This window comes from Venturia canescens, chromosome 9 (genome assembly GCF_019457755.1).
Source record: "Venturia canescens isolate UGA chromosome 9, ASM1945775v1, whole genome shotgun sequence".
NCBI lineage: Eukaryota > Metazoa > Arthropoda > Insecta > Hymenoptera > Ichneumonidae > Venturia > Venturia canescens.
This window is the reverse complement of record NC_057429.1, coordinates 10,845,711-10,867,819: the sequence shown is the minus strand read 5'-3', so window position 1 is coordinate 10,867,819 and position 22,109 is coordinate 10,845,711. Positions and strand designations below refer to the sequence as shown.

General features: G+C 39.1%; 4 protein-coding genes across 4 annotated transcripts in view; 1 reads left to right on the top strand and 3 right to left on the bottom strand.

Moving 5' to 3' along the window:
- Positions 1-22,109, top strand: part of LOC122415944 (putative sodium-dependent multivitamin transporter) — a 105,679-nt gene that overhangs the window by 59,269 nt on the left and 24,301 nt on the right. The window lies entirely within an intron of this gene.
- Positions 920-2,568, bottom strand: LOC122416579 (uncharacterized). Its single transcript, XM_043429643.1, has 3 exons — positions 2,430-2,568; positions 2,228-2,281; positions 920-1,276 (listed from the first exon to the last, which is right to left on the bottom strand). The coding sequence occupies exons 1-3, from the start codon at positions 2,508-2,510 to the stop codon at positions 920-922; spliced, it is 492 nt and encodes a 163-aa protein (XP_043285578.1). The 5' UTR covers positions 2,511-2,568.
- LOC122415947 (uncharacterized) lies at positions 17,452-18,482 on the bottom strand. Its single transcript, XM_043428558.1, has 3 exons — positions 18,378-18,482; positions 18,191-18,247; positions 17,452-17,924 (listed from the first exon to the last, which is right to left on the bottom strand). Exons 1-3 carry the CDS (start codon positions 18,459-18,461, stop codon positions 17,580-17,582), a joined length of 486 nt encoding a protein of 161 aa, XP_043284493.1. The 5' UTR covers positions 18,462-18,482; the 3' UTR covers positions 17,452-17,579.
- On the bottom strand, positions 20,238-21,857 carry LOC122415946 (uncharacterized). The gene is made up of 3 exons (XM_043428557.1): positions 21,496-21,857; positions 21,280-21,336; positions 20,238-21,094 (listed from the first exon to the last, which is right to left on the bottom strand). The coding sequence occupies exons 1-3, from the start codon at positions 21,577-21,579 to the stop codon at positions 20,735-20,737; spliced, it is 501 nt and encodes a 166-aa protein (XP_043284492.1). The 5' UTR covers positions 21,580-21,857; the 3' UTR covers positions 20,238-20,734.

Here is a 22,109-nt window from a genome sequence, read left to right as displayed (position 1 = left end):
GCACCTCCAGTCCCTCGGATCTTCGCCGTCCTCCTCAATTCCTCGACCTCCTCAATTACTCGACCGTTCTTCCTCCCAACTTTACTTCATTTACCCTATCACCGCGCGTAATCCCGTTTTTAATGTCACCCTAAAAGGGACGAAAGTTTTCGAATCTCCAGTTTAAAAAGGCGCCAAAGCGCTTCGATATTCTCGCTTTTCATTCCTTCACGTTTCATCTCGCGTAATGCCGCACTGGGATTTTCATGGAACATTCGATCTTCGGAAAAATATGTACCATCGAGAAGGATCCATCGAGCTTGTAACACTTTTTATTTTTGGAGCTTGCTCAAATAGTCGTAAAACAAAAAAATCATTTTCTTCTGTGAATATAAGAGGCCAAGTTGTAAAAGGGAAAAGAACATTTGGCAGAGAAAGAATGGGAATTCTTGTCGTATACGTCTTACATTTGAATACATTTCTGCATATCATTCTTATTATAATTCTATGCATTTATCGAAAAGAAACATTAAATATAACAATAAAAGACTTGTCCCCGATACAATCACTCGATACGCGCGCGCGCTCATTCGCAAGAAAATACACTTGGCGATCTCTGAGGTAACGAGCGCGAATATCTTTTATTGCGCATGATTTTCTCTACAAGCTCATCGCCAAAAAAACGTTCGATTCTTGGTCGACGCTCGATGCTGTGATTCTTATTTTTTTTTTTTTCATTTTTCAAACGCAACGATTAATCATCATTTCTCTAAATTTTCATGATATGAGCAACGATCAGGATGAGAAATGGAAAATTCTCTCGAATCGAGTAACCCAAAATCTCTTTGACGGATTCTCATTTTCTGCTTCATTTATTCTCATAGTAAGGATACATAAAAATGAATACATAAACACATAAAATAGTAAATATTTTTCAAAATTACATTCCCTGTGCTATGAGGTAATCGTTAACCAGCTGCATATTGTGTTGTAGAAGATATTGAACCGCTGCAGCTCGGGTCATGTGCTCTCGCTGCATCAAATCGGCCACCGCAGCGTTGTACCGTCTCGTTACGACATCGCGGTCCTCTCGGCGTTGACTATTAGTTCGCCTTGCTACCACAGGTGCAGCGTTCGTGCGATTTAATTCCTGCCGCAGTTCCTGCAACTTTTCAGGAGTCTTTTTCGAGGCCCCTGGAGACCTTTTACTTCTTCCGTCCTCGCGGTCGGCATGTTTATCTGCTGATGAATACGACTCGCGGTCACTCAAATCGTAGAAATAAGCTTCGTCGGTCAGCTGTAAAAAGAAATTTACAAATAGTACTCAGGTTTTGGCAACGTTTTGGATGAGAATTGTGTAAAAACCCTAAGCACGCAGGCTGGTGAATGATTCGCTAGAATTGAGTAACCTAAGTCCGGGGACTCGAGCGCGAAAAACCGGTTCGCTGCAGCAATCTCGTCTCACAGTTTTTAAACCTAAAAATGATTTTTCGACTCTACTGATATGTCGACTCAACTATTGCGAGATCTGTTGGTTGTTTCATCTCGATTATTTCTATGGCCGAGAATTGGGGGACGGCAAGAGATGGGAAACTTTAGAAGCGTGAGCCTGTACTATTATCTCATTAACAGACTCCTACGTTCTGGAACGTTCGTTATGTCAGTTGTAACAACAGATTCAATACATTCGGTGCGGTTGCTTCGGAAAGCTTAGAACCGATGTGCTTGGAGCAGTTGATTAACCAGTACGTTATTTTCTCTAAGAACGAGGTCGATCGCCTTGTTTCTGCTTAAACGTCGTTGTCTTATCACGAGATCGACATCACTGTTAAATTGTCTCACTAGCTCGATGCGCTCTCTTTGCGCTGGATCCGGATTTCGCGGCACTTCAGGACTAACATTGCTATGAATCAATTCCCTTCGCAGTTTCGCGATCCTTTTCGTTATTCGATCCTTCCGACCAACATGTTTTCCCGAGGGATAGGAATCGTCGTATTTTTCGTAGTACGAGTCATCGTAATCGTTTAGCTGAGAAAAAAATTTAGAAATTCACGGATCTTTACAGCGGAGGAAGATGCCGATGCTGCTGAAGATCGCTGGCATAGGAACTCGATGAAATTGGAAACTCGGATCGCACCGTCAACTCTTCTGGACTTACGTTATTACTACTTTTTAATTTATCTTTGAACAATGATTTTCCTCATGCTTCGATTACCGTCGCGCGAGCAATTACCGTTAGACTACTCACCTCATCACCGCCCACGGTTTGAAGTGATCGAGCTAACTCTTCAGCATCTTGTGCCTGCAACAGTTTTTTAACGCTCGATTAACATGGATTCCAAGGAATTATATTTTCGCATGAAAATTTGGTGCAAATGATGGAAAAGCATGTTAAAAAAAAGTGAGAAATAATGGAAATAATGAAAGCCTCCAAATTATTTGAAACTTACGTTGAAAGTTTGAGGGTGCGAATAAACCTCGAGGATCCCAATAACGAGGAGCAGAATCGCGGCGTAATTACGGCCCTTCATGATTCAAATGCAGGCTTAAGCGGATGACGCGAACGGTTTGAAACGCAACTTCTCTCTGACTGTGAAGTAGCAGACTGCTGTGAAGTCGCCTAAAAATTCTGCTTTTAAACGTAACCGAGAGGCTTCGCCTTCCATTTTTCATATTCTTTTTTCATTATTCACGGTATTTGTTCATGATCTAACAAAAGCTGATACGGGGAGATAACAAACGACAGCTGCAGTGGTCGTCAACATCTTTTTTTGTGTCAACGAAGCCTGTTTCTAAACAATTAGAAAAAAAATGAAGGGGGATTGAAGAATTTTATGAATTCGCAAACGAATGGCAAATTTAGTAGAAAAAGGATTAATAGTATGCGCACTAAACTCCATCTTGTTACAATTTTCCTCATCCGAGACATTCGGTCGTACAGTTGAAAGATCGAATGAGCAGATAATACGTTTTGTACTTAATTTGACGCTATTCATCAGTTATTCCATGCCATTTAACAGATATTTGAAAGTGCTTCGCTTTAATTTACCAATTTTCGGTGACAATCGGCGGAATGTGAAGAAATCTAATAAACAGAGCTCTTACTGCTGACTCAGCCAACGTTTACTTCAATTTATGTTATTTTTAATAATTCAACTTTATTTAATTAGTTGAATTATTTTAATAATTCAACTAATTAAATCGACGACAATCCTAAAAGGTTTTGATTCTCGTTGAGATAGTTTTGTTGCCTTCGTAAAGAATTTGTTTCCCCGCACTTTTTCATTACGAATTTGAGACGTATTGTTCCGAAAATGTTTGCTTGATTATTCAGAAAAATCTATTATGTTGAGCTCGCGTTTTCATTTAATTTGGTGTTGATACAGCTCTAACCGAAACGAATAAAGCTGTTCTCCGCGTTCGCTCGCTCGCTTCGAGTGGCTGTGAAAACTGTTCAAATATTATAATAGTTGGGAGGCTCATTCCCTGTGTAACATTTTCTAGTCACGTGATTATCGTCTGGAACATAAGACGAACGTTCTTTCCCCAAATATTCCGCGCACGAAGAAACATTTGCAACGAGCATCAAGTAGTTATAGGAGGTTCCCCGAAATTCTTCGTTTCATTCCAATCAAGAAAGTATCTTCGCTCAAGTGTAATTCCACCTCAGATTCGATCGCGGAATGTAGAGAAAATGCTTTCGGGGATCTTTGCTTTTCTTTTGAGAAATCCATTTCTGCTGGCTGTGGAGGCAAAAAAGTACTGCGCGGTAGTCGAGCAAGTTTGATTGTGGCAGCAACTCTGACGGGCAAGTGTTCGAAGGATAAGGAGCAGAGGAAAGAGAGGGAAAAGATACGGTTTTGAGTGAGGATATCGAGTTCGGGCCTGAATAAGCGCCGCACATTAAAATGGATGTTGCTACGATGCTCGAGTTGAAGGGCGGTGCGGCTCAAAGAGAGAATACGTGCGAGCTGGGGAAGAGAGCTGCGCCGGGATCGACGGTAGTGCGGACGGAGAAAAGGTTCAATTTGATGAGCGATCGAAGGTTTTGACAGGCGGAGTGAGAAAAGCGATGTATCTCGAGTCATGGTCGTGTCGGCCGACAATAAATCATGATTTTTCGTCGTTCTTGTAAAACTCTCATTACGATAATGTCTATATTGAAACAGACTCGTTCGTGGATCGTTGGCCAGGTAGAAATTCTGAATCATCGCGACGGGACTGTGTGTATCTCCGCGTTGAGAATGATTTCTCGCATTGATTGCGCGCCGGGTAAGAGTTCGCCCACGGGTGTCCCGGAAGAATCATGAGAAATAAAGCAATGCTAAGAACACAGAGGTGGATGTGTAATTGTGGTGCGAAAGATCGGTCCTAGAGAGAGCGAGCGTTCAGTCGCCTCTCGGTTCTCAGTAGCGCGCATATAATGAATAAAGGAGGTTGCCAAGTGGGTAGCTCGAGGAATTCGCGTTGGAGACTCGCGCGTTCGACGCGGATTCGAATCAATGAACGTCCCTCGGATAAAATGCTCGTTGTTCACGAGCACGAACAAACACTCCCGAGTGCGTTTCACTCTCTGCTCCGAGATTTAACGGAGATCCTTCCCCGCGCGGCTCAATCCTACGATACGACGATGGAATTACAACTTTAACCAATTTCCACTACCGATCCTCCTCCTCCTCCTCCTTCTCGTTGCGCCGCGTTCAGTTTCACGATGAAAAGTCTCATGCCTCCAATCCACATACTCCACATGCCATTATCCATTTCCCATCGATATAAACCGCTGTTGAACAACGTACATAGGTGATTATGAACACCGCCGTGCGCATCGGAGCCTCGGTGTGCATTCGCGAACTCATGGAGACGATTGAATCGTGAGGAATAGGTCGTTGGAGCCGGCGCCAGGATCCAGCTCTCGGTGCAGCTTCGTCGACATGCAATGCGTCTCGGTATTTCGCCCTTTTCTGCGCCTTCGCCTTTGTCTTCATCTTCTGCTTCTTCTTCGACTTTTACATTTTTTTCTTTCATTTTGCACGTACGTGCGCAACTCGCGTGGAAAAAAGGGCAGATCGAATGTCGAATTTTTGCTAAAGACTGCTAATTTACTGCAGAACTGCTGGTTTTTCAAGGACACTCCTCTGTGCTGGCTCCGAGCTCGGTTTTGATCTACGAGCAGTTGGTGACCTTGACGCGAAAATCTCAATAAAGTTGATCCCAACTGCGAATGACAGTTTTTATCTTCAATCCGAGTCTTTGGATCCCTCACGTTCGCGTGATTGGAGTTACCGAGACGTGTTCCCGCATAAATTGAGCAGCTCTTCGGTACGTCTCTTCATTGCGATGCAAAATATCAGGAAAGATTGGAATTTCAAGTTTCAACCTCGAAATTGACTTTTCATAATAAGATTCAAAGGAGCTTCCAGCCTAGTTTTATCGTCGCGCGAACCACGGTATCATCCGTCCTCGAATGACTGCAGACCCGCGATTGCAAACGTTCGAAAGCCATTTTTTGTGATGTAGCAGCACCGAAGAAATCCGCCGATAAACGGGGAATATGAAAACTATATTCGGCACGTTTGACTGCTTAACCTTGCGGTTAACGAGGAAATAAGCTGTCAATGGAAAACGAGATGGCAGAGTAAGTGCTGGTACAAGAACAAAATGAAACAAAGAATCGTATCTCGCGAAGCATTGACGTTTCGCTCAATGTTTTTCTTCCTCGCGCGTCGAGCGATATAGTACGAATAGAAAAAACTTATTCTCGTTATATTGGTTATATCAATAGCTTCGGACAGGATCGTGGATGAAATTTCGTTTAAACTATTCCAGCGGAATATAAAATCTAACGAATCGACCGTTTCTCCTCAGCCTCTTAACACCGACTGCACTTTTATGATTTTTCCTTCTCTTTAGCAAACAGAGTTTTATCGTTTAATGAAAAATCCCGGCAAAGAGTCGTCGCGCTCGGTCCCCTGCTGGTTCGAGAGTCGAGCTGAATTATATTAAATCGCGATGATCAAGTTGAAAAGTTCAATGAAACAACGAAGTTATTGGAACGAATAACAACAAAATAAGCGGATTGTGAGCGAAGTTAATACTGAGATGGGTGGAGAGAAATGAGCAAAGATTCTACAGGCATATCCAGTAGCGGCTCATGATTGATAATAATGGCATTCAAAATTAGTTCTACCGGGGCCGCTCGAGGGGGAAATAAATAATCGAAGCGATGTTTTGCGTAGGCCACAGGCTCACGATCCACCTCGATTGAAATGAGGATCGCTCCTGAAAGCTACTTTCTTGGCTGCGCATCAATCCTGGCCAGGTCGGGGCACGGATCGGAGGAACGTCAGGAGAGGAGGGCGGAGAGCCGCGTTTTTCTCTTCCGCGCGACCACAATTGCCGGCTTTCGTTCGATATTAGTTTTAGATATACAGCGCGCGCTCGCTTCTCTCTTCCTCTCTGCGAGTTCCTCGCCGCGATGGAAGCGGCCTCGCGTTCCCTCGTCCGTATCCCCAAACGTTTAACTGGTTATTACGGTTAGCAGCACTTTTTTCTCTCATCCCTTGTCTCTTAGCTGCTTTGAGAAACCGCGTGCCGGCTCCCGGTTTCACGATTCGTAACTCCCGTTCCGTCGTTCCAACCCCTCCGAAGTTTTCCCATTTATGTTCAGTTTTATCGTGGAAAACTCGCATTCCCTGCGATCATCGATTTCTTCGATGTCTGCTCGATGAAAGTCCTCGCATTAGATATTCAAGTCCGACGCGCTATTTGCGTGCGAGAAACGCTCTTGGAATTTATATCCAAGTTCAAACACCCTCCGCGGGAGTTTTCGTTCCGGAATTCTTCAAGAGACCCGGCGTTTTAACGCTCCGTTTGGTATACAATGGGGAGAGTCCGCGAGCGTCGCTTTGATGAACGAGCCGCTGCACCGCGCCGCATCGCGCGGCTCAACGCGATAATTAGAAACTAAGCACGACCTCGAGTTAATGAGAACGCGAACAAGAGCGGCTCGTCGCCAGCGATCCTTCGAAATTCAACGCTGTAAATATTCGATTGTTCCGTTACTAACTTTATTACTGAATTCGTTGCCACGACGATCGATTCGTTCGGTTCGCTCATTTCATTCTCGTTTACCAACAACGCTGTTTCAGCGTTGACAGACGCCTCCCGATGCCGTCGATGATCGGGCGATCACCTTTGGCTCCGGGTCATCGAGTTTTGAGATTTCCTGCATGAAAAAAAGGGCTCACGAAAACCTGCCAAACGGGGAGAGCATCCAAATTCTTTGAATTCGAAATTCTCGACCAGAGCGCAACCTGCTCCCGCTACTATAATCTTGATATTGAGCAAAATTGAATTGAATTTTAATTTATTCAGCGCATTCGCCGTTAAAAAAGAAATATTATAATGTCGATTTCTATTTAATAACTATACTTTTATTCAATTTCAATATCAGTTCTTTTATCGTGTTTCCTCTATTCGTCAAACACTTTTGACCATTCTTCGCTTTCGATCTGTACACGCGTAAATGTAATTTTTTTGTCTTGTACTGTATTGATGTCTCTCGTCCACTAGTTCGATTCTCTCGGTCATGCGTACAAAGGCTTCAGGCCATTTTTCATTTTGTAAATCATGATGCATTATTTTATTTTGCTATTATTTTTTAATTTGCACTTGAAAATTATGCACGCATCGCGCGGTTTTGGCATTTTTGTAATTGTCGAATTGAAACATCGTGGATTATTTAGAGTCTAAAAAATCCAAATGTTTGGTATAATTGGCGTTGATTAATTGAGAATTTTCAATTCCAAGCCCCCACACAGCCATCAGGGCACTCGGGCAGGTATCTCTCTCTCCGCTGCGCTGCGTTGCGCGAGCCAATACATGGCTGAGGGCTCCCACCCGAGCACGGGGCCCCCGCAGCCGTGCATGCACCGACTGCACACGCTTTGCACGAAGAGTTTGTGAGTAGTGAAAATATTTTGGCGGAACTATGCTATGTAATATTTTTCTTGCACGAGTTGTATGTCAATTGGTGGATAATAGCGTCGGATTTTCTCTCTAAAGCATCTCCGGGCATTTGTTATTGTTTCGTTGAATTTGATAATACGGTTGGGTGCGCGTCAGCTTTTCTGAGTCCCCGTAGCAATTGCGTTATTCAGTGGCGGCGATTTTCAAATCCATAATATGTTTTTTTCTGTTTTCCTCGTATATTTGGGGATAAAGTTATGGCGCATCGACGGAGTTTTTACGCCGTCCAGAAGTATCGCGATTCTAATTCTGAGCATAAGAATTATCGAATCCTCTTTGGAAGATCGGGGAATTTGATAAAGTTTCGCTTTTTTGAACGTATAGTCAACTCCCTCGGATACGATTTTTCGAATTCTCGCCCGTCAAAGCGTGACTTTTTCGTTTAAATTTTGGCGAGTTCATAACTTTAGGAAAGCTTACCTCTACTTCTGCGTGTGAATCGAGATCCGATACGTCCGGCACTGCACCGTTTGCTGCCTAAAAAGAGTCGAGCATGTCGTTACTCAAAAGTTTCGAAGGCTGCACGAATAATGATTAAACTCATTTTTCGGTGCATTACGAATGATTATATTTTATTGGAAGTCCATCGAGTAAACGTCTATTAAAAAATGTGATGAAAACAGAAAATGTTAAAATGCTTAAAAGCAATAGCTCAAGCTCAACTACGTTTTTACATTGTTAAATTTCTTCTGCTCTATAAGAATTTTTGAGAGATATAGAAAGATAACAGACAAACTAATAGACTCAACTTAGAAAACGAGTGTTGCATTGCGATAAAATTTCGGGCAACAAAAGTGCATGGGTTATAGATTAGATTAAATTTGAAACTGTTTTCTTGCATAACTTGGTTGCATCGCAGGTGCGAATACGATGATATCTTCGTATGAGACCTCAGCACACATCGTCGATTCAAACCGTTAAGTAGCGTTCTTATATTCCGATTCTGAGAAAATCCGAAGAAAAAATTCAATATTTCAAAAACGAAAACCAGCGAGAAAAACGTTTGAGGTCTCGGAATATCTCAGAATCAGAGTTGAGTTGACCTGTTGGGACGATTTTAGACGTTACGAAAAAGCAATCTGATAGTTCTTGTTCCTTCTTCCACTGACCTCTTCTCGCGAGTTGGCGCAAAATGAATTAACGTATTGAGAAAAATCGAATTATCGATATGTTCGTTTCTGTTTTAGGTTTGAATTACAAAGTTGAAATTTTTTCGATAGAATAATTCGTTTCGAATCCAAGGGTGAATGATAATTTCCACAAATGATTCTGTTGAGATTAATCAGGGAGGAAAAACTCAGGAAAACTTTGGGGTCAAACAATTGTATAGCCCTTATTTCTCACCAGACTCTTTTCTTCTGGAATGTTTTATTGACCAATGATATTAATCAAGTCGATACATCGGTTGATTCATTTGGACAAAACTCAATGATCAAACATGTGATTCATTTGGTTGATCAGTGCAGGATTTTCTAATATAGCACGTTGGATCGCTGCATTTTCGGTCAGATTGTACTGTCTCATAAGATTATTAACAATTCCATTGAATTGTCTCATGAGATCCATTGGGTTTACCGCTGCTTGCTGGTTACTCGAGGTTCTAGGCTGTTGACCTGCTTGCGCTTCCGACAACTTGTTGGGATTCTTTTTTGATCCTCCAGGACTTCTCTTTGCTCTTTCATTCTCGTTATATATATCCAGTACGTACGAACTGTAGGGCTTTTCATCGTCCGAAAATAATTTCAGTTGAAAAAAAGAAATCACAAAATTTGCATGGAGATACTACAGACTGCGAAATCCGTACAGAATGAGATCCTTTGCTTCGATTATAAAATATCGAGTTCAATGGTTCCCTAAGCAATGCTTTTCCTTCAGGATTCTCAAGAATTAATGACTTTTGGATAACTCACCTCCTGACGGTTCGAATCGAGGGCTGATTCGATGAACGCCACACCGCTTTGGGCCTGGAAAATGTTTTTGAACGTGTGACTCAAAGTTTTTAAAGAATCTACGGATGACTATGAAGTGGAATAAAAAATGACACGTTTTCTTGAGCTTCCTCATTAGCTTTTCGTAGGGAAATGAGTCGAGAGTAGAAGACAGTTGAAACGAATAAATGTTAAATATTATTGTGGAAAACTTACATTGGAATTTTGAGGATAAGAATAAATTTCAACGATCCCGAAAATAAGCAGCAAAGCTGTCGCGTAATTACGTTTCTCCATGATGGATACGACGAGCGAAATTCAAGCAGATACAGAAATAGTTGATGCACGACTTCTGCTTTTGGCAGTGAACCAGTAGATTGCTGAAGATTTATCAAAAAAAATCTGCTTTTATACGTTGCTGCGACACTCGTCTACCATTTTTTTCTGTTAATTTGGCCCGGTTCAATGAATTTACATAATTACAGGAAAGCAATTGACAATGGTTAGTTCATCGAAGCGTACAAGGATGGACTCGAGAACATTGACTTCGCTATTGATATTTACATACGAAGCGTATGAGAGATGAAAAGATATAATTACTCATTATTTCATTATACCATTTCAACGTCAGTCCATTGAATTTTAATGGGTTTCAGTCATCTAATTGTTTAACTGGAATCGGAGTGACACTTGTCTAGCCTGCCGAAGCTCAAGCATCACCGTTTCCAATCTCTCGTAGAAAGACTCGGATCGTTTCAGAAGAAACTTGGCTTTCGGGACGATTTTGAAAAGCTTTTTTCCACAAGTAAAAACAACTGCTGCGTTTTTTTTTACATAGCCAAAACAAGCTCCTATTATGAAGCGTATAGAATTTTCTAACATTAATCATATTGCCGTTGTATGGAATCACTTAATTTGCGCTTGAAACTTGAATCAAATTATGAGTCCTAGTTATAATACCGCGAATCGTTTTATTCAAAGGAAATATAGTCTCGGCGAACCTTCAAATGTATTTGTGCCAAGACTCCACCGAGTCTCTCGATCAGCCTGGATGGTTTAAAATATGAGTGAAATTTATAAAATTTGAGTATTTTTTATTTTTTGACGAAAAAAACTATCGAATCGGTATACGAACAAAATACATTGATACTGACACATTGACAAAATTATATTTTCAGCCCTCCGGGCGGAAAGTGGCAACTTTCGGCCCGCTGCGCGGGCCGAAGTTGCCGCATTCCGCCTGCGTCGGACAGAAAAATCGTATACACTCCACGGGAGTGAAATTAGACCACCTCAAACCGCGTGCTTATCACCCTCGCCTTCGGCTCGGGTGACAATTCTGCCCGCGGTTTGAAGTAGTCTATTTTCCCTCCCTAGGTGTGTAATATACTATTTAAAACTGTATTTAATGGGTTCTAGTCAAATATCGAAAATATTATAAAAATATGTTGTTCATCTATTAACAAATAATATATTGTAAGAATGAGAAGTTTTATAATTTACTTACATTTAACGGCCACTCATTGAACCGGGTGGGGATCAAATGTTGGAATGACTAAAATTTCGAACAGCTAAAATCTCGAGTTTATAAACTTCGAATGATAATATGGAGACAGGGGTGGGGTTCAATATGTCGAATAACTGAATTGTAGAACGGTCGATATTTCGAAATTTTAAAAGTTGTGATTTCAGTTTGGAGAAAAATAAGTAATTCGAAATACTTATTCCCGATCGACTATTCAGCAGATTGCGTGTTTAATCAAAAATTCCTTCTTTGAATTCGTATTTACACGAAAATATATATTTCGATAGTTTTAATTTCGAATGCAATTTTAACAGACCATCCGAATGTTAAAAGTTCATATTTTCGAATTCAAAATGGAGAGTAATTGTTTTACAAACGGACCAGAATATAGAGTAGCAAAAAATCGAAAGAGAATTTTTCGAACCTATAAAACTTAGATATGCGGAATAGCGATAGCTCGAAAAGGCGAAAGTCAAAATGGCGATGTTCAAAATTGGAGATCACCGGTCTGAGTGAGTGAGTGAGTGAGACGCGTGTATTTGGAGCTTCACTGCATTTCTTTATTTTGATAGATCGACTTTCTAACGTTTCGCTATTTTGGCTGTTCAACTTTTTGGTGTTTCAGTATTTCAACCTCAGTAATATTTGGTCTTTCGTTATTATATTTTCAAAATTGTGAATTTTCACAGTATCGCTGACTATAGTAATTTATGAATCGAAAGAGTGATAGTCGAATTTTCGAAAAATCGATATTTTAGTCATCGTCCTATGGGCGATTGGTTACACTCTATTTTCGATGTAAACGTACTTCGAACCTTGCAGTTTCTGCTTTATTTATTTTCGGCATTCAAAGCTCTAGTCGAATCTATCTGTCTCCATATTATCATTCGAAGTTTATAAACTCGAGATTTTAGCTGTTCGAAATTTTAGTCATTCCAACATTTGATCCCCACCCGGTTCAATGAGTGGTCGTTAAATGTAAGTAAATTATAAAACTTCTCATTCTTACAATATATTATTTGTTAATAGATGAACAACATATTTTTATAATATTTTCGATATTTGACTAGAACCCATTAAATACAGTTTTAAAATATAATTTTGTCAATGTGTCAGTATCAATGTATTTTGTTCATATACCGAATCGATAGTTTTTTTCGTTAAAAAATAAAAAATACTCAAATTTTATAAATTTTACTCATATTTTAAACCATCCAGGCTGATCGAGAGACTCGGTGGAGTCTTGGCACAAATACATTTGAAGGTTCGCCGAGACTATATTTCCTTTGAATAAAACGATTCGCGGTATTATAACTAGGACTCATAATTTGATTCAAGTTTCAAGCGCAAATTAAGTGATTCCATACAACGGCAATATGATTAATGTTAGAAAATTCTATACGCTTCATAATAGGAGCTTGTTTTGGCTATGTAAAAAAAAAACGCAGCAGTTGTTTTTACTTGTGGAAAAAAGCTTTTCAAAATCGTCCCGAAAGCCAAGTTTCTTCTGAAACGATCCGAGTCTTTCTACGAGAGATTGGAACCGGTGATGCTTGAGCTTCGGCAGGCTAGACAAGTGTCACTCCGATTCCAGTTCAACAATTAGATGACTGAAACCCATTAAAATTCAATGGACTGACGTTGAAATGGTATAAAGAATTAATGAGAAATTATATATTTTCATCTCTCATACGCTTCGTATGCAAATATCAATAGCGAAGTCAATGTTCTCGAGTCCATCCTTGTACGCTTCAATGAACTAACCATTGTCAATTGCTTTCCTGTAATTATGTAAATTCATTGAACCGGGCCAAATTAACAGAAAAAAATGGTAGACGAGTGTCGCAGCAACGTATAAAAGCAGATTTTTTTTGATAAATCTTCAGCAATCTACTGGTTCACTGCCAAAAGCAGAAGTCGTGCATCAACTATTTCTGTATCTGCTTGAATTTCGCTCGTCGTATCCATCATGGAGAAACGTAATTACGCGACAGCTTTGCTGCTTATTTTCGGGATCGTCGAAATTTATTCTTATCCTCAAAATTCCAATGTAAGTTTTCCATAATAATATTTAACATTTATTCGTTTCAACTGTCTTCTACTCTCGACTCATTTCCCTACGAAAAGCTAATGAGGAAGCTCAAGAAAACGTATCATTTTTCATTCCACTTCATAGTCATCCGTAGATTCTTTAAAAACTTTGAGTCACACGTTCAAAAACATTTTCCAGGCCCAAAGCGGTGTGGCGTTCATCGAATCAGCCCTCGATTCGAACCGTCAGGAGGTGAGTTATCCAAAAGTCATTAATTCTTGAGAATCCTGAAGGAAAAGCATTGCTTAGGGAACCATTGAACTCGATATTTTATAATCGAAGCAAAGGATCTCATTCTGTACGGATTTCGCAGTCTGTAGTATCTCCATGCAAATTTTGTGATTTCTTTTTTTCAACTGAATTTATTTTCGGACGATGAAAAGCCCTACAGTTCGTACGTACTGGATATATACAACGAGAATGAAAGAGCAAAGAGAAGTCCTGGAGGATCAAAAAAGAATCCCAACAAGTTGTCGGAAGCGCAAGCAGGTCAACAGCCTAGAACCTCGAGTAACCAGCAAGCAGCGGTAAACCCAATGGATCTCATGAGACAATTCAATGGAATTGTTAATAATCTTATGAGACAGTACAATCTGACCGAAAATGCAGCGATCCAACGTGCTATATTAGAAAATCCTGCACTGATCAACCAAATGAATCACATGTTTGATCATTGAGTTTTGTCCAAATGAATCAACCGATGTATCGACTTGATTAATATCATTGGTCAATAAAACATTCCAGAAGAAAAGAGTCTGGTGAGAAATAAGGGCTATACAATTGTTTGACCCCAAAGTTTTCCTGAGTTTTTCCTCCCTGATTAATCTCAACAGAATCATTCGTGGAAATTATCATTCACACTTGGATTCGAAACGAATTATTCTATCGAAAAAATTTCAACTTTGTAATTCAAACCTAAAACAGAAACGAACATATCGATAATTCGATTTTTCTCAATACGTTAATTCATTTTGCGCCAACTCGCGAGAAGAGGTCAGTGGAAGAAGGAACAAGAACTATCAGATTGCTTTTTCGTAACGTCTAAAATCGTCCCAACAGGTCAACTCAACTCTGATTCTGAGATATTCCGAGACCTCAAACGTTTTTCTCGCTGGTTTTCGTTTTTGAAATATTGAATTTTTTCTTCGGATTTTCTCAGAATCGGAATATAAGAACGCTACTTAACGGTTTGAATCGACGATGTGTGCTGAGGTCTCATACGACGATATCATCGTATTCGCACCTGCGATCCAACCAAGTTATGCAAGAAAACAATTTCAAATTTAATCTAATCTATAACCCATGCACTTTTGTTGCCCGAAATTTTATCGCAATGCAACACTCGTTTTCTAAGTTGAGTTTATTAGTTTGTCTGTTATCTTTCTATATCTCTCAAAAATTCTTATAGAGCAGAAGAAATTTAACAATGTAAAAACGTAGTTGAGCTTGAGCTATTGCTTTTAAGCATTTTAACATTTTCTGTTTTCATCACATTTTTTAATAGACGTTTACTCGATGGACTTCCAGTAAAATATAATCATTCGTAATGCACCGAAAAATGAGTTTAATCATAATTCGTGCAGCCTTCGAAACTTTTGAGTAACATGCTCGACTCTTTTTAGGCAGCAAACGGTGCGGTGTTAGACGTATCGGGTCTCGATTTAAACGCAAGAAGAGATGTAAGTTTTCCTAAAGTTATGAACTCGCCAAAATTTAAACAAATAAGTCACGCTCTGACGAGAGTTCGAAAAATAGTGTCCGAGGGGGTTGACTGTACGTTCGAAAAAGCGAAAATTTATGGAGTTCGAGTTTCAACACCCGAATCTCTCAGAACGACTCGATAATTATCATACTCGGAATTAGAATCGCGATATTTCACAATCTGAATAATCTTTATCTTTTATTTCACGACAAAGTGAAAATTTTTACGGATTTCTCTTTACAGAGTAACAATTATTTACTTTTGGACGATGAAAACCCATCACCGAGAATGGCTTACCAAGTAGATGGAAGACCGAAAAGAAGTCCTGGGGGACCGAAAAAAGATAACGATAAATGGTCGCAATTTCTGCCGGAACTGAGAAATGCCAACTTGCAGCCAATCGTATTACCAAATCCAACGCCACAAGAAATGGAACGAAATCGTTTAATGGCACAATTCAATAATATAGTCCACGAAATCATGAGGCAGCGCCAAATCTCCTATACGACGACGTGGTTTTGCGCGCAAGAAACGAAAATCGTCATTTATACAACCGAATACTGCAAGCACATGGAATGCTTCAATTTTAAGTTCTCCGCGGTATTTCACAGCTAATATGACTCGTAGAATAAATATTATATGGTATAGTTACGCCAAAAAATGTATACTCCTCATACATTGAAATAAACAAGCGAAGAAACGTGAATGAATGAAAGAACAAAAATACTTAAACCATTTTCTAACAATAGCTTGCCAGAAGCCAACTCTAGTATTTTCCAAGCCCTTTGCTCAATATCAAGATCAGTAGCAGAAGGTTGCGCTTTGATCCAGCAGTCCCAGACTACCGTTCATTCTTAATGGTCCGATTTCGAGTCCAGGGTTCAGAAAATAGCAGTTGATTAAATAATGCGTATTAAAAATAAATTTTCAATAGAAAAGAATTAGCAAAAACATCATTTTCTTATAGCTTAAGAATAATTCTGTACAATAAAAAAAATGCTGGTACCAGGATAAATTTTTAGAAACATGCGATTTAGCGCGCATTGAAGTACGTTCTGAACGCACAACATGAAGGAATTAAGAACCCAAAATGGGGTGGGGTTCAATATGTCGAATAACTGAATTGTAGAACGGTCGATATTTCGAAATTTTAAAAGTTGTGATTTCAGTTTGGAGAAAAATAAGTAATTCGAAATACTTATTCCCGATCGACTATTCAGCAGATTGCGTGTTTAATCAAAAATTCCTTCTTTGAATTTGTATTTACCCGAAAATATATATTTCGATAGTTTTAATTTCGAATGCAATTTTAACAGACCATCCGAATGTTAAAAGTTCATATTTTCGAATTCAAAATGGAGAGTAATTGTTTTACAAACGGACCAGAATATAGAGTAGCAAAAAATCGAAAGTGAATTTTTCGAACCTATAAAACTTAGATATGCGGAATAGCGATAGCTCGAAAAGGCGAAAGTCAAAATGGCGATGTTTAAAATTGGAGATCACCGGTCTGAGTGAGTGAGTGAGTGAGACGCGTGTATTTGGAGCTTCACTACATTTCTTTATTTTGATAGATCGACTTTCTAACGTTTCGCTATTTTGGCTGTTCGACTTTTTGGTGTTTCAGTATTTCAACCTCAGTAATATTTGGTCTTTCGTTATTATAGGGTGGGGATCAAATGTTGGAATGACTAAAATTTCGAACAGCTAAAATCTCGAGTTTATAAACTTCGAATGATAATATGGAGACAGATAGATTCGACTAGAGCTTTGAATGCCGAAAATAAATAAAGCAGAAACTGCAAGGTTCGAAGTACGTTTACATCGAAAATAGAGTGTAACCAATCGCCCATAGGACGATGACTAAAATATCGATTTTTCGAAAATTCGACTATCACTCTTTCGATTCATAAATTACTATAGTCAGCGATACTGTGAAAATTCACAATTTTTTCTTTGATTCACACTCTTTTCTATTGAAAATTTATTTTTAATACGCATTATTTAATCAACTGCTATTTTCTGGACCCTGGACTCGAAATCGAACCATTAAGAATGAACGGTAGTCTGGGTACTGTTGCATGTTGGATCAAAGCGCAGCCTTCTGCTACTGATCTTGATATTGAGCAAAGGGCTTGGAAAATACTAGAGTTGGCTTCTGGCAAGCTATTGTTAGAAAATGGTTTAAGTATTTTTGTTCTGTCATTCATTCACGTTTCTTCGCTTGTTTATTTCAATGTATAAGGAGTATACATTTTTTGGCGTAACTATACCATATAATATTTATGCTACGAGTCATATTAGCTGTGAAATATCGTGGAGAACTTAAAATTGAAGCATTCCATGTGCTTGCAGTATTTGGTTGTATAAATGAAGATTTTCGTTTCTTGCGCGCAAAACCGCGTCGTCGTAGGAGATTTGGCGCTGCCTCATGATTTCGTGGACTATATTATTGAATTGTGCCATTAAACGATTTCGTTCCATTTCTTGTGGCGTTGGATTTGGTAATACGATTGGCTGCAAGTTGGCATTTCTCAGTTGCTGCAGAAATTGCGACCATTTATCGTTATTTTTTTTCGGTCCCCCAGGACTTCTTTTCGGTCTTCCATCTACTTGGTAAGCCATTCTCGATGATGGGTTTTCATCGTCCAAAAGTAAATAATTGATACTCTGTAAAGAGAAATTCGTAAAAATTTTCACTTTGTCGTGAAATAAAAGATAAAGATTATTCAGATTGTGAAATATCGCGATTCTAATTCCGAGTATGATAATTATCGAGTCGTTCTGAGAGATTCGGGTGTCGAAACTCGAACTCCATAAATTTTCGCTTTTTCGAACGTACAGTCAACCCCCTCGGACACTATTTTTCGAACTCTCATCAGAGCGTGACTTATTTGTTTAAATTTTGGCGAGTTCATAACTTTAGGAAAGCTTACCTCTACTTCTGCGTGTGGATCGAGACCCGATACGTCCGGCACTGCACCATTTACTGCCTAAAAAGGGTCGAGCGTGTTATTAAAAAATTTCGAAGGCTGCACGAATTGAATTCATTTTCGAGAACTTCATAAATAATAAATAAAAATAGAAAATGTTACAAAATGCTCAATAGTAATAAAAACTTACCTTATTAGAATTTTGAGGGTACGAATAAACCCCGATGACTCCGAAAACAAGGAGCAAGATCGCAGCACAATTTCGTTTCTCCATTTTTGGTGTGTAGATTGAACCCCAAGCAGCTACTGAATTTCTCTCAGAAAAGTCGCCTTTTATACGTTGTTGGAAAGCCAAACTACGCATTACCAACTACGTTTTTACATTTTTATTTTTTTTCTGCTTGATAAGAATTTTCAAGAGATATAAAGAGATAACAGATGAACTAATAGACTCAACTTCGAAAATGAGTGTAACGCAAATAGCAATGCTTATTATTATTTTTTCAACGATAAACAGAAACCTTTGGATTGAGAAAAATGAGACATTTTCGCCTGATTGTGAGTCATTACATATCGCGTAAACACTTTTCTGATCGGCGATGATCAGCAGTTTTGTACAAGTAATTGAATTTATTTTATTATTAAACATTAAAATAATTATGCACGATAAAAAATAAATGAAAATTTCTCAGAAAACGACTTTTTTGTTTTTTCCCTCGCTAGTAATTTTTCAGTCCCCTTAAATGTCGATGTAAGCGAGACGTTAGCAACTCCGATATTGATATTACGATAAAATTTTGGGCAGCAGGTGTATAGATCAAAAATAGATTCGATTCGCAACCATTCTTTTCATAACTTGTCGTAGATTGCTATAACGTGCTATATCTTTCCACGGAAAAGTGAGCACATCATCTATTCAAACCGACAAAAAGTGTTCTTATGGTTCGATCCTGAGCAAGTCCGAAGAAGAAATTCAATATTTGAAAAACGTTATTTTTCCTTGTCCCACTGACCTCTCGTTCGTTTCCGTTCTTGGTTTGAATTACAAAGTCGACATTTTTTCTATAGAATAATCCACTTCGAATCCAACGATGAATGATGATTTCCACGAATGCGTGATTCTGTTGTGTCAATCGGAGAGAAAAAATTCAGGAAAACTTTGGGGTCAAACATTTGTACACCGCTTATTTCTCATCAGACTCTTTCGTTATGGAACGTTCATTGACCAATGATGATAATAAAGTAATTTTATTTATTGTTCGAAAATATACTTACTACGAGAAAATGATATTTTTGCTATCAGCAACATGGAAATAATCTATAAATTTTTTCTATTGAAAGTTTTCTACATTATTTCCATTATTCAATCAACTGCTATTTAGGATTTTGTTGTTCCTAAGGTCACTAATTTGTGTGGAGAATCAACGAAGCATCATGAGAACACCGCATCATCCATATGCGACGAGTCAGTCCGTTACATTCATACCACACCTCGACGCTGTCTTTTTGGGGTTGAAAAAACCTGATGTAACACGAGTCCGAAAATCGTACGATTGAACATCGAGCGCTCTGGGAGCAGGCTATTCTCGAATCGGCACGATACGCGCTCCTACGCATCTTCACGTGTGCGAGTGATACTCGTATTCGCTGTGTGCAACACTGGTAGCGCTCTCTAGAGATTCCGGAGCCGCAGTTTTTCTGATTTATTTCTAGTATATAATACTAGAATTGATGTACAAATTATTCATATACCAGAATTATTGTCTATTCCTGCCACCATGGGCGCTGCGATAGTTTTATCCATTCCCTTCAGCGTAATGCACACAGCAGCGATGCGCACGTTTGAATACAAACGAATGCGAGCTCGTATCAGTGACAGTTCATCATAAATTATAAATTTTTATTTTCAATTTAAATTGTAATAAAAAAATTGAATGAATTACGGTCCTTAAGGAGTCGTGATTTATTGAATGAACGAAGTTGAACGAAGGTCAACATCAACAAGTGGATATTAAAGGCGGATTTTTCATGATCGTTATGATCCGTTTGATCTTTCAGATGCGAAATTTATTGAATTTTCTCGTCTGCAGAAAAGACAAATTTTTAATTTATAGGAAGGTCGTGAAGTGACGTCTGTTGGCAAAGCGAGCGAAAATTTTATGATATATGAGATGTCTCTCGGATCTCCCATTCGTTCGTATTCAAACGTGCGCGCCTAATGCGTATACGAGTATTATTCGCACAAGATGCGCAAGAACGTATCGCGCCGATTCGAGAATAGCCTGCTCCCAGAACACTTGCTATAACGAGTGGTCCCAGGCATCAATATAGAACTTGGATGGAATATTTCGATCTACGCTTGTTAAGTTTTTCACGAGTTTGAAGTTCGACGCATGTCGTTAAAATAGCGCTTAATCTACAGGATAATTATTGGAACAAAACTTCTAGGGTATACAATTGTAGTGATTATTTTTCGACGGAATTATGCTCCGCAATATTTATTACTCAAATCGTATCAGAGCACAAGCTCAGAGCCTAACGATTGGCTTACTGACGAACTAAATTTCTTCCATATAATTCCAATAATCGGTTGGATAAATGAGGATTTCTTCTTACTGCATGGTCGAACGCCGTATCATAGTCCAAATGGAGCAGTTCCATCAATTGGCGCGTAATACGATCTAAATCATTCGCCAATTGTCTTCGTTCTATTTCTTGCGGCGATTCATTTGGTAGTACATTTGTTTTTACCCCTGCTCTCTTGATATAGTTCCGTAATTTCTTCAGGTTATCGTCAGCGTTTTTATTTCCCCCAGCACTTCTCTTCGATTTTCCATTTACTCGGTAAGGGACTCGTGGTAATGAACCGTAGGGTGTTTTATCGTCCGAAAGTACACAGCTAACTCGCTGTTAAGAGAAATCCGTAAGAATTTTTATCGTTTCATGCAACGAAGATGAGCATATAAGAATGAACGTAAGTTTTTCGTTTCCGAGCGTACAGCTATAACTCTTCCGGATCGACTTTTATATTTTCGGTTTCTCAACGAAAAGTTATTTTTCCATTAAAAATCCAGCAATATTGGAAAACTTACGTCTCCTTCTGCGTATGAATCGAGACCCGATACGTCTGGGACTGCATCATTTGTCGCCTAAAAAGTATCGAAGGCTTCATGAATAATGATTAAATTTATTTTTCGGTGCATTCCGTATGATTATGTTTTATTGGAAGTTCATCGCGATCGAACGTCGATTAAAAAATGTTATGAAAATAGAACATTTTTAAATGCCCAGTAGTATTCAAAACTTACCGTATTAGAATTTTGAGGGTAAGAATAAACCCCGATGATTCCGAAAACAAGGAGCAAGATCGCAGCACAATTTCGCTTCTCCATTTTTGGATTGTGTCGATTGAACCTCAAGCAACTACTGAATTTCACACAGGAAACGCTCGACTTTTATACGTTGTCGAGGAGCCAAACTGTGCGTTACCAACAGCTTTTTACATTATTAAAATCCATTTGCTCCATAAGAAATTCCGACATATATTGCAAGATAACAGACCCAGTTTGAAAAATTAATTAAATGGAAACGTAGCGTCGATTTCTTCGTTTGGGACGATCGATCATACTAGGAAGAGTTTATATGAACAACGCATTAATAAACTATCATGAGGAGGGTCTAGAAAGGAATGAGAAAAACATATGCACGGCTGAAAATAACCGAGCGAATTTACTTGCGCGTGGCGTGGAGTGTATTTTATCGCGATTAGATGTTAATGTGAAAAGTACGCTGGCAGCTCGGTTGTTGATTTTGCGATAAAATGTCTCGCGCATTGTGTACGAGCCAACCACCTTTCTTAAATAGGTTTACAGGCGCGGCAACTGAGGAAAAGTTTTGGGTTATCGACTATTTTTTAAAAGTC